Source organism: Lepidochelys kempii, chromosome 12 (assembly GCF_965140265.1).
Source record: "Lepidochelys kempii isolate rLepKem1 chromosome 12, rLepKem1.hap2, whole genome shotgun sequence".
Taxonomy (NCBI): Eukaryota; Metazoa; Chordata; order Testudines; family Cheloniidae; genus Lepidochelys; species Lepidochelys kempii.
Window position 1 is genome coordinate 4,451,507 of NC_133267.1, and position 13,450 is coordinate 4,464,956.

At 44.8% G+C, this 13,450-nt stretch overlaps 1 protein-coding gene across 2 annotated transcripts in view; it reads right to left on the bottom strand.

The window, feature by feature from the left end:
* The window catches only part of RANBP10 (RAN binding protein 10), a 162,971-nt gene that overhangs the window by 107,715 nt on the left and 41,806 nt on the right, over positions 1-13,450 (bottom strand). The window contains exon 3 of one of the 2 annotated variants that reach the window (XM_073307234.1): positions 7,823-7,875. The exons of the other annotated variant lie outside the window; for it this stretch is intronic. Coding sequence (XP_073163335.1) covers positions 7,823-7,875 — 53 coding nt within the window. The remainder of the gene's footprint in view (positions 1-7,822; positions 7,876-13,450) is intronic. 2 annotated transcript variants of the gene reach the window in all.

Genomic DNA, 13,450 nt, shown 5'->3' on the forward strand with positions numbered 1-13,450 from the left:
TTTAAAAAACTAAGTGTCGTAGGGGAAGAAACTACAGAAGGAAATGGAAAACTAAGGCCTTGCCTGTAGAAAAGGCTGTACTGCTTTACGTATACAAGTACAGGTAAAAAGAGGTACACCCCTCAGCGTGGACACAGTTATAACATTATAAAGGTGTTTATACACAATACAGCTATTCCTGTGTGGGAAGGGGGAATAAGGGTATGTCTACACTTACCATTTAAATCACAGAAAGTCCTTTTCTTGTGCTAAAACCGCAGAACTATCTACAATTGTTAATGACTTTTTGCGATGAAACTCAGAAGTTTCACCGCAGAAAGAAAACCACCTTCACGAGAGGTGTACAGCTCTTACTGCTGTTCTTTTTGCGCTGCTGTGAAAGTGAAGACACGTTCCACCAGTGTAAACACCCTCTGGAGGATATCCCACAGTTCCAAAAGTGACCACTCTGGCCAGCATCTCTGCTGCTCTGACACATGGATTGTCCGCCCCTCCCCCTGTAAGCCCCGGGAAGTTTGAAGCTCCCTTTCCCTTTGTTTGTAGCTGTGGCGGGGAAAGCAGCCAGACACCAGGAGGTTTTTAAAAAAAAGCCACAGAAGAAACCAGAAGGTAATGGGGCTCCTGAGACATGAAGCAGGGCAGCACGGGGAACTGAGCAGGAACCCAGAATGTTTCCCAACCCCCCCTCCCCCTCCCCCCACTTCCCACAAGACCTATTGCGAGAGCTGCACTGTGGGATAGCTGCCCTACAGCGCTGCTCTCATCAGCGATGGAAGTGCTGGTAGTGTAAACACTCTCTGCCGGCTGAGGAATTGAGTGAGTACACAAACCAGCGCTTTACTTTCACCGGTTCCATATCACCAGTGAAACTTACAGTGTAAAAACTCTGTATGTGTAGACATACCCTAAGCTATACCAGTATAAGGCGCCTTTATACCAGCGTAACTGCAGTCACACAGGGGGCTTGTACCAGAATCAACTGTTTTGGTTAAAAAAAGATCATCCTGAACTGAATTAGCTATACTAGTTCAAAATCTGTATAGCTCAAACCTAAAGTCTAGTCTACATGCAAAAGTTGCACCACTTAAATTTAAATTAGATTTTAAAACTGATTTAATTAAAACAGTGCAAACCCATGTAGACAGCACTCTTATTTTGGTTTGAGGGGCTTATTTGGTTTTTAACTTAAATCTGTTCTCAATTGATTTAAGCGAAACCAAAACGAAAGCACCCACGTGGGTTTGCGCTAGCTTAACGTCACAACTTACACCGGGGCAATTTCTCCATGTACATAAGGCCTCAAATCATGTACTGGGAAGCTAAGGTTCCACTGCCACACAGAACCCCTGCCCAACGTACTGCAGGTATTACGACATTAAGCCTGGCTGGCATACCCTAATCCAAGGAGCAGTTAATATGACTTAAGAGACTGGATTTCACTGAAATAAAGAGGACATGTCTGGCCAGCAAGTAAAGCTGGTTGTGGTATTTAGATGTGATTCCCTGTCACAGCTTGCCCCGATAGGTGGCTGTCAGGTGAAGAGAAAATAAACTTGCTTATTAAAAATTGATCTAAGGGAAAGAATCTTGTTGCAGTGCAATTACCCCAGCAAAAGAAAGAAATTCTACTGCCTCGGCCTATTCCAGATTTAGGGTCAAATCTGGCAGTTCTTATTCAAAACCATCACTGGGGTATATGGAATTCTGTCTGAATATTGACTGGAGGATATGGCTTTTACACACTTCATTAGGAGAAGCAGGAGTCTCCTAGAAATTCATGGAAGTACTTACATTATGCTACAATACACATTTCTGAGCACTTATGAACAAGGTGATCAGTCAGTGTGAAGCTCAGTTAACCTGAACAGATAACTCTTGCTGTCAGGAACAAGAGCAACTGCATGAAAGACAGGAATCACTGAAATGTAGTGGTTCAAAAGACAATTTCATCATTGACATCCTTTAACACGGAGGAGTCACATACACTGAAAGCCCTTATGAGTGAATAGCAAAAGCTTAATTAATATTGTGCCAAGGAGTTGTGGAGAACTATAATGAATGGCATTGATCGTTTCAGTTTAATATGGCAAGTTGATGTGGATAGTTTCTTTTGCAGTTCCAGCCGTTTATTCCCTTTTCCTTCAAAACTACATTTCTCCTACAACCGACTGGGCAGACCAGTTGGACTGAGATGCATGGAAAGGAGCACGCTATACAATTAAAACAGATAAAGACCAAGAACTAATTAAAAATTCCCAGGAAATTAACTCTACATATTACATGCATGGGGCTTTGAAAACACCAGCTATACAAAAAGAACAGGAGTACTTGTGGCACCAGCTATACAAATGAATCCTCTTGCAAAGACAGCCTACACAAATACACAGCAGGGAACCCTCAGCATAGTCCACTGTGTGTGTTTGAGCCCTTTGTCACAGGGATCAGTGCAGACTGCTACCAACTGGCCCTTTACAGGTGAACAATTTATCTACAAAGAACTACTTTTCAAATGTTAAAGAGTCCACCTTAAAACCTGAACAGGCAGGTCCACTCAAAGGCTTCAGACTGGCTGTTAAGAGGAGAAACCAGGCAATTCTAACTTGAAATTAGACCAGCCTTGGGATGCCTCTCCTGCCCCAAATATCTCCCTCCATCCAGTGGAGGAATGCGCTGTCTACAAACCACTGTCTGGAGTTCCTCTCCTCCAGTTCCACCCTAGACCCTCTCCAATCCAGCATCCACCCCGGCACTCCACTGAAACTGCTCTCAAAGTCTAATGGCTTCTTCCTAGCCAAAGCTCAGAACCACTACTCCACCTTCATCCTACTTGACCGGACAGCCACCTTTGACACCTTTGACCATGCTCTTGTTTTGAAAGTTTGTCCCCTCTCAGCCTCCATGACTCTGTCTTCTTCTGGGGTATGTCTACAAATCAGCTGGGAACGTGTTTCCCAACATGGGCAAACAGACACGTGCAAGCTCTGCTCAAGCTAGCATGTTAAAAATAGCCATGAGGCCGCAGTGGCCCAGGCAGCAGCTCAGACTAGCCACCCGAGTACAAACCCCTCCTCCCCTTCAGCCTCCTGGGTACATACACAGGTGGCTAGCCTGGGCTGCCAGAGCCATGCTATTTTTAGCACAGCAGCTTGAGCAGAGCAAGTGCATCTGCCTACCCAGACTGGGAAGCACACTCCCAACTGCTATGTAGCCATATCCCTGGTCCTCCGACCTCTCTAATTGCGCCTTCAGCATATCTTTCACAGATCCTCCTCATCTCATCCAATTTTCTAATGGGGTTCCACAGGGCTCTGTCCTTGGTCCCCTTCTCTTCTCCCTCTACACCTTATGCCCGGGTGATCTCATCCACAAACATAAATTCAACCACCCTCTCTATGCGTATGAGTCATAGATCTACTTCTACTCCAGATCCATCTCCTGGCCTCTCCATCTGACATCTCCTTATGGAATTCTAGCCACCAGCTCAAGCTCAACAGGACCAAACAGAGCTCCTACTCTTCTCACTGCCTCTTTCCTCCATCACTGCAGACATTGCCACCATCCTGCCTGTCATTAAGGACCATCACCTGGGTGTCATTTTTGACTCAGACCTCTCTCTAGGTCCTCTCATCCAGACTGTCTAAATCTTGCAGATTCTTTCTATTAACATTTCTAAGAGATGGCCTTTCCTCTACAGCCACAGAGCTAAAACTCTCATCCAGGCTCTCATCTCACATCCCCAATTACCGCAACATCCCTTTCTTTGGCATTGACAAATACAATATTGTCCTCACTCATCTCTAGCAGAAAAAAACCATACTAATTGTCTTCACTTACAAGGCCCTTAATGGCATATCCCCAGCTAACTATCATTAAGGCTAAGATTTTGTCAGTTATTTTTAGTAAAAGTCACAGACAGGCAGACAGGTCACACGCAATAAAAAAAATTCACAGAAGCCACGACCTGTCTGTGTCTTTTGCTGTTGCGGCAAAATGATTTCCCCTGCCACCGTGGTGGCTGGGAGCAGTGGGGTTTCCCCTCTGCCCAGGGGGGCTGGGAGCTGCAGGGTGACCATATTTCACGGAAAGAGAAAACAGGACATCCCCAGCCACTCGCCTGAGGCATCCTCCTTCCCCCTGTGCGAGGTTGTTGCCCATTCCCGGAACTCTGAGGACAGCTCCCTCAGGAATCTGTCACCTGTTGCTGGAAACCTGCAGGGGGCCCCCATCGCTGCTGTTGCTGGAACTGTGCTAGGACCCCATTGGCTGCCAGCTCGAGTCCCGCAGTGCCTGGGGCTGAAGCAGAGAATGTCACAGCGGTCTCTGGAAAACACGGATTCTATGACCTCCATGACATAAATGTAGCCTTAATTATCATCACTCATTCACTGTTGAGATTTCACCTCCAACTTCTGACTGGCCCCAAGTTCAAAGGAGAGAAGGGTCTTTCAGAGAAGGGAACACACGAAAGTTCAAACAAGGAAGCACGGTGAACTCGGAGCTTTAAGAGCAACCCTTCTACCACAACACCATCCTAAACTGCAACGAATGAACTGGTTTAGAGCCAGTTTACTGTACGGTAAGCTTTACCTAAATTTTTCAGCATGGCACGTGGATTGTGCAGCACGCCCATGCAGCAAATTAAAAATTCTGCAGCAGTTGCAGAAGTTAAAAGAAGTTTGTATTCAATTAAACACGAAAGTGAATTCCAGCAGATTACCCTTGTCCAGGTTATCCTTGGACTATTAAGATATTACATTTTAATTTTACAAGGCCACATCATTTTTAATTGTAAGTGCACTGCAGAATTTTGTATTGAACATACAATTGCCTTGTAGAAATGAACAAGGAGAACCTGGAGGTTTTGGCATTAAGGTAAGGGGGTGCTTGGGCCTTTTTGCACCTTGGAAGCCATGGGAAGCAGTTTGGGATTGTGGGATAAACACATTAGTTTGATGATTCTGCTGAAGATATCAAAAGTGAAAGAGTTAATTGTTGACTTTTCAATCATCATTAGGGTTCAGCATCAATCCTCTGAAAGAATGGGCCAGTTCACAACACAGAGCCTTGTTTCAGCAAGTTGGCAGATGTTACTGCATCATTTTGCACTTGGTTCATGTTTGTTAGGTTCTCTTTGCAACCAAACAGGCGAGAAAAACAATTCATTGGAAGCCTGAAACGGTTCTGCAGAAAAAGGGGTGGGAATCTACAGGAAATTCCAGAACCACAGACTACATGGGTCCCACATATAATCCAAAAAGGAACCATTACAATGCCTCAAACCCCTGGTCCTTCCAATACACAGGTATGATTTGACAGACCTGGGAGAAGAATTGCTACTAGAGAAACCCAGTCGCTGCTTCTTTTGGCAATGTGTGACTCTGAACTTTTGCTCATCGTAATGACCATGTGGTGTAGGAAGGGTTCAGACCTCTGTAGCCCCACTCTTTGCTTAGCTGAAAGGAGCCATTGGAAGGCACACACATGTACGCACGCACCACTCCAAGGCCCAGGTGACTGCCAGTGCTGCCACATACAGATCACAGCAGTGCTGGTCCGCAGGGCAAGCCTCAGTAGCTGCTTTTCTAACTTAACTTATAGAGCTGTAAAACATATAAACGGTTATATGTTCTAGTGGCCTGTGATACTTTTAAGACAAATATGATGCTCAGAGCAAATATTAGGCTTGAGATTAGACAAAAATTGCTTTTGACTTCACTCTTAACCCTGAGAATGCTGGAGAAATATAGTCAACTTTTCCTCCTCTGTCCCTCTTCACAACTGCTGATTGTTCCTTCTTCCCAATGCCTTGCACAATGCGCCACCCAGATTCTGCCCAACTCTATTCTGCCCCCAGCCTATATCTTTCACACCTTAGCAACCTCTGGCTTCATACAGATTTCCCATCCAAAGGCCTCAGATGTGCACCCCATCCAGCCATCTCTCTTTCTAGTTCAGAGTCAGAGGGTTTGGTTGAGAGCTGACTGACCACTATGCTATAGATCAGTACGATCTTGTGACAGCAGGAAGAGGAATCGAGGGTCAGGACAGAGTCCTTACATGTCCCACCCCCCTGCTGCAGGAGATTTTCATTAATTTCCCACAGTAGCTCTCCTAGAAGATGGGAAAAGTCCTTCATAAGCAATCAATTCACAGGCATTATCCACCTGGGAATGAGACAGTTTGTTAAGGTTTATTGTACCAGTGCTGATCATTCTGACTTCTCTTGAATGCTTTGGATACATTTGTTTCAGTCTGTGCATTCCAGTTACTGCAAGAGACTTTTCTCCCTAGACTTTGAACACATTAAAATTTCCTTCCCTTGAAGGGCTTTTTGGCTGTTATACTGGGACTTAATTTTATATTGCTTTATTTCCCACTTCCTTCTCTGGGAGAAAATTGGCTATAAAGATCCTACCAAACTAGAAAAATACCTCAAACAAGTAACATAAAAGAGGACAGCCTCATAGACAGTAAGTGTCCAGGCAAATGCAGCTGTCCACAACTCAGATCATCTGAAATGTGGAAGCATCCACTGAAATTAGAATTGCACTTTTCAGAAATCTGTCAGAGTTTTGTCCCCTGTTCTCATTATGGGATACACGTACCCCTGGGGGTACAGAGAGATCTTCCAGCGGTACATCAACTCATCTAGATATTTGCCTCATTTTACAACAGGCTACATAAAAAGCACTAGTGAAGTCAGTACAAACTAAAATTTCATACAATGACTTGTTTATACTGCTCTGTATACTATACACTGAAATGTAAGTACAATATTTATATTCCAATTTATTTATTTTATAATTATATGGTAAAAATGAGAAAGTCAGCAATTTTTCACTAACAGTGTGCTGTGACACTTCTGCATTTTTAGGTCTGGTTTTGTGAGCAAGTAGTTTTTACTTGAGGTGGAACTTGGGGGTATGCAAAACAAATCAGACTACTGAAAGGGGTACAGTCGTCTGGAAAGGCTGAGAGCCACTGCCCGCCTGAACTATTCAAATAATCTGGAATTTACCTGCATCACTTGCCTCTCCTTTTCTACGTTTGCTTCAACTATAGACCACCAGATCAACCAACTGGTGTATCCTAATCAGATGTATCCTAATCCATTTGTCCCACTAATGTAAACAAACAAAATTAAAAAAAAATCCTTCTCCCTCCACTTCTGATCACCTATTCTCTTCCCTTCTATTCTTCTACCTCCCTTCTCCCTCACCCACAGAAAGACAGAAATATTCTAATGTCAGTCAGCTGAAAGAACTGGGTCACCAGGACCCAAGGTCTAAAAGTGAATGCTTTCCTGTTTATTAAGAATCATTTACAATATCGTGTTACTTTGACATCTTTTAAAGAAAGAAAACTCTCACTAACTCAACGATCTTACATTAAAAAGTAATGCTGAAGAGTAAGGAGGCGATATAATAATTTGCAGCAGCTCAGTAGCAAAGGCTCCCAAGCTCGGGGGAGGGGGGGGGAGTGGTGGTGGTGTAATAATACACAAGCTTTCCATGGAGTAGCCTTACAACAGCAGAAAAGAGTTCAAACTTGATGTGCACATTCAGTGCCAACTCATTTTAAGACCGGAATCCCACATACAGCCAGGAGTTCCACACCAATAAGTAAGAGCTTTACAGTCATGGACTGGAAAGACAAGCCCTAAAAAATACAAACACATCCATAACTCAGATGTACCGTTCTCCAAACAGCATCCTTGCTTCCACCCTCATGAAGAGGAAACAGACCATGTTTTTCTGAGAATCATATGATTTCACCGCAAAGATTAATACACTGCATACAAACAATTCTTAACATGACTCACCGGGAAGTCTGTTCATGTTGACTCCTTGGGCTGAGAGTCCTATTCCCATGTACCTTCAAACAAACAAAATTCTGTTAGTTAAACGCAGAATGGTCAAGTCACATGAGATTCTCCCCTCCAGAAATACAGGAAACCATTTTAAATTAGACCGCAGTGTTTCACTGGAGACTTCCCTCAGTACTTTTATTTGTTTCTGGAATCAAAGAGAAAATGCCTTAATCAGCCATGGGAACTGATGCCTCTCTACTCTCCAACTGCAGCTACATTCCTGCAGCTCCTAATTGGTATGAAAACTAGAACCGCACAGTAATCAGAGCAGCTAGCCCCTTGGTTTTCCTGCATCAAGATAAGGTGATGACTTACAAGCAGCTGACAAGAGCGCGAACAAGATTTAAGCATCAGATAATTCTAAGCAACTCAACACATTGGCTCCTGATCCTTACCCAATGTAAATCCACAACACAGTCAAAAGGGATTCCTGTAAGGGGCTCCGCTTCTGGGGCTGCCTGCTCCAATCCCCCCACAATGGGGAGCAGAGCTAACAGTGTCCTCCGGAAGTCTTCGGTCTGGTCTATATTAGAAAAGTTGCATGACTGCCTCTAGTTATACCAGTGCAAACTACTAATGTAGACTCACTCAAATCAGTTTAAACCTCGTTTACTCTGGAAACTTACCAAGTTAAGCTGAACTGAGTTAAGGGAAGTTTTACTCAGTTCAAATGAGGGTACCTTGAAGGTATGCACCAGTTCAATTAGATCAATTTTAAATCTGTTTGATTGCATTAGTACAAGTTTCCTAATATAGATAAGACCTTATGCCTCAGCTATTCTCCTACCCCATGTAGGTTAGAGATACCAAATATCACACATAGATAAAGCTGGAAACGGAGCATTTATCACTTAAGTCTTTCCACCTTTATCTAGCATGCACCACTTAATAGACTGCCTTGAACAAGAGTAGTTACATCTTCACCACACAACTGGAATTTGAAGAGGAAGGGAGAAATAAACTGCTAAATCTAAATCAGGATCTCAGAGTACAAGTGCGATTAATCAGTTGTAGCTAAGACAACTAAACTTCCAACTCCAAATCTCTCAAACAATTTAGATTTTTATGCCAAGTTCATGGAGGACGGGTCCATCATTGGCTATTAGCCAAGATGGTCAGGGATGCAAGCCCATGCTCTGGGTGCCACTAAGCCTCAAACTGCCAGATGCTGGGACTGGACAACAGGGGATGGATCACTTGATAACTGCCATGTTCTGTTCATTCCCTCTGAAGTACCTGGCATTGGCCACTGTTGGAAGACAGAATACTGGGCTAGATAGACCATTGGGCTGACCACATATGGCTGTTCTTATGAATTGAAACAGTGGCACTGTGTAAAGCCCGTCAGTGCATTGAAAACACTCAGATGTATATTACTATATTGGTGCTAAAAGAAAAGGAGTACTTGTGGCACCTTAGAGACTAACAAATTTATTTGAGCATAAGCTTTCGTGAGCTACAGATCACTTCATCGGACGCATTCAGTGGAAAATACAGTGGGCTATTGGTGCTATCACAGTGGCTAGCTAAGACTGCAGCAGGGCTATGTGATACTTCACCCTTGAAGAGGCTGAGGTGGGAACTCCCTCATGCGCCTAAAGTTTTATCTGAGGGATTTCTAAACTGCAATTATTTTGTTCGTTCATCCCTCACCATGACTTAACTGTGGAAGCACAATGCCTGGGCAATGACTTTCCTTTTGAAAATATATGGAACTCCTCTCAATTTGAACACCACTTTGTTTTTTGACATCTAGAGCTAGGTGACAGCTGCAATAGGCTGCTTGAAACTACCTGTGAAAAGCCATTAATCGCATCTACGGCTGCGTTCTGCAATACTGAGGTGGAAAAGATTCATTAAGCAATCTTTCTAGTCTGTTCCCCTGCAACTGCGGAGTTGTTCCCTACAGTCTAGCATGGTAGCTCAGAAAGTCATTGGTCATTTTAACTTACTGAATTTAACGACTGTACAGCACCTAGAGTCCTGGATAGGCACTGTGACAGGGTCGGACCAGATGGCTATAGGAGAGTAATAGAAGGCAGATATATTAGCCCCAGGTTAAGCAGGTCCCTTTTCCCAGGGTAAGGTAACAGGGAAGGTTTCAGAACAATCAGGAACCTTCTGGAGACAATTAAGACAGGCTGATTAGAACACCTGCAGCCAATCAAGAAGCTGCTAGAATCAATTAAGGCAGGCTAATCAGGGCACCTGGGTTTTAAAAAGGAGCTCACTTCAGTTTGTGGTGTGTGTGTGAGGAGCTGGGAGCAAGAGGCACTAGGAGCTGAGAGTGAGACAAGGACTGTCGGAGGACTGAGGTGTACAAGCACTATCAGACACCAGGAGAAAGGTCCTATGGTGAGGATAAAGAAGGAGCAGGCGGCCATGGGGAAGTAGCCCAGGGAGTTGTAGCTGTCGCACAGCTGTTCCAGGAAGCACTCTAGACAACTGCATTCCACAGGGCCCTGGGCTGGAACCTGGAGAAGGGGGCGGGCCCGGGTTCCCCCCAAATCCTCCCAACTCCTCGTCAGACACAGGAGTCGTTGATCTGGACTGTGAATTCAGAAAAACGGCCAAGCTGAGGGCTGCCATGAAGCTCCAAGGCAAGCAAATCTGCCAATAAGCACAAGACCCACCAAGGTAGAGCAGGAACTTTGTCACAGCACATAAACATGAACAAACACTTTATGTATTTTATCACACAGTAGCATGGCCACTGGAAGGCTGTCCACAACAACTGGAAAAGCCTACATGCCAAAAATTGCACTGGCTGCATATTATACTACAACTGTGCTTCAAGATGTTACTTTAAGTGAGGCCTCAGTCTAGGCCTAGCATACCTAAAGGACCATCCACTACCCTCCTTCCCACTAGATTATGAGAAATCAGGAGGAGCTAATACCTAACTGACCTAAAGTAGGTCTTGAGGACCTTGGGCTTCGGAATGTTTTCCATCAATGTATCCACGTATCCCAAAGTGCATGAGTGGCATCCTTCCACATAAGGATGGAAGAGTTGTTCCCATTTTCAAAGTCACTGGCTTATGATGGTGTTTATTAGAAGTGAAATGTATGTGTATTAAGTAGCCCAAATTGACTCAGGTTTTTTTCAGTTAGACACGCAGACCTTCAAGTAGGAGAACCCCAAAAATTTAAGATAATTTTTAAGAACTCAGTGTCACCCCAGATATATAAGCTCCCTAACACGTCCATGGCAAGCAGTTATATTCTTTTCTCAGATCTACATGCATACTTATGTCCATGATTACATCATCCATGAAGCTGCTGCAAATACACATTAACATTTTTTAAAGTGTTCTTAATTTTCACATGCAGTGTAAGCTAGCTATTTTTTTTAAAAAAACACAGCGTATATGAACCCATGTAGACAATAGTTGTGCATACACATTTTTACATATGGAATTGCATGTGGATTTCTAAGAGTCTGGTTTAGATTTACTCTCCCCTCCTATCCTCTTGCATGTTAGAAGGTGCCTAGAATAGTCCTTCATTGAACTGAGATTCTTCAGCCACAGCCCATAAGCTATATATTTGTTCACTCTCTCCTCCCTGAAATTCAAGTTTTAAAAAGTCAACAGAAAGAAAGCCCTGTAGGTTTCCACTCCAATAGAAACACTGGGGTCTTGTATACAAGGGAAATTAAGCTGAATTAACTAGAGGTCTGAATTCAAAGTGCATTTGTTAAACACATTAAATCCCTGTGTGGACACTTTCACTGAGAAGTGAAGAGGCTTTGGTTTGCTTTAGCTTAATTCAATTCCAAAATGAAGTACTTTTAAATTCACATTTAGGGTGTGTCTTCACTAGCAACACTAAAGCGCTGTCGTGGCAGTGCTCTAACATGGCTGTGTAGTCGTGGCACCAGAGCTGGGAAAAAATCACCATCAAGAGGGGAGTAGCTCCCAGCGCTGGTGCATTCTCTACGCTACCACTTTACAATGCTGAAACTTGCAGCGTTCAGGGGGGTGCTTTTTTTCACACCCCTGAGTGAGAAAGTTGCAGCTCTCTAAAGTAGCAGTGTAGACAAGGCCTTAGGCCTTGTCTACACTTGCAAGTTACAGTGCATTAAATCTCCCAGGGCACCCTAACTCCTGAGGTGTCCACACTGGCAAGGCACGTAGAGCACCCAGACTCATAGAATATTAGGATTGGAAGGGACCTCAGGAGGTCGACTAGTCCAACCCCCTGCTCAAAGCAGGACCAATCCCCAACTAAATCATCCCAGTCAGGACTTTGTCAAGCCTGACCTTAAAAACTTCTAAGGAAGGGGATTCCACCACTTCCCTAGGTAACGCATTCCAGTGTTTCACCACCCTCCTAGGGAAATAGCGTTTCCTAATATCCAACCTAAACCTCCCCCACTGCAACTTGAGACCATTATTCCTTGTTCTGTCATCTGCTACCACTGAGAACAGTCTAGAGCCATCCTCTTTGGAACCACCTCTCAGGTAGTTGAAAGCAGCTATCAAATCCCCCCTCATTCTTCTCTTCCGTAGACTAAACATCCCCAGTTCCCTCAGCCTCTCCTCATAAGTCATGTGTTCCAGTCCCCTAATCATTTTTGTTGCCCTCCGCTGGACTCTTTCCAATTTTTCCACATCCTTCTTGTAGTGTGGGGCCCAAAACTGGACACAGTACTCCAGATGAGGCCTCAACAGTGTCAAATAGAGGGGAACGATCACGTCCCTCGATCTGCTCGCTATGCCCCTACGTATACATCCCAAAATGCCATTGGCCTTCTTGGCAACAAGGGCACACTGTTGACTCAGATCCGGCTTCTCGTCCACCATCACCCCTAGGTCCTTTTCTGCAGAACTGCTGCCGAGCCATTCGGTCCCTAGTCTGTAGCGGTGCATGGGATTCTTCCGTCCTAAGTGCAGGACTCTGCACTTGTCCTTGCTGAACCTCACCAGATTTCTTTTGGCCCAATCCTCCAATTTGTCTAGGTCCCTCTGTATCCTATCCCTACCCTCCAGCGTATCTACCTCTCCTCTCAGTTTAGTGTCATCTGCAAACTTGCTGAGGACTCTGCGGCTGGAGCGCCCCGGTAATCCACCTCCACGGGAAGCATAAAGCTTGCTTCTCCCAGCCTGGAGCACTGCAGCACCAGTGCAGACGCCCTGGTCTATTTATGCGCTCTGATCGGCCTCCAGAAGTGTCCCACAATGCCTGTTCTAGACACTCTGGTCATCACTTTGAACTCTACTGCCCTGCCCTCAGGTGACCAACCATCGACCCGCCCTTTCAATTCTCTGGGAATTTTGAAATTTCCCTTCCTGTTTGCTCAGCCAGGCGTGGAGTGCTCTCAGCGAATCTTTCCAGGTGACCATGCCTTCACGTGCCAGGCGAGCCCCAGTATGGAGCAATGGCGAGTTGCTGGACCTCATCAGTGTTTGGGGGGAAGGAAGCTGTCCAGTCCCAGCTGCGCTCCAGCCGTAGGAATTACGATACCTTCGGGCAGATATCAAGGGACATGATGGAAAGGGGCCATGACCGGGATGCGCTGCAGTGTAGGGTTAAAGCGAAGGAGCTGCGGAATGCCTACAGCAAAGCCCGCAAGGCA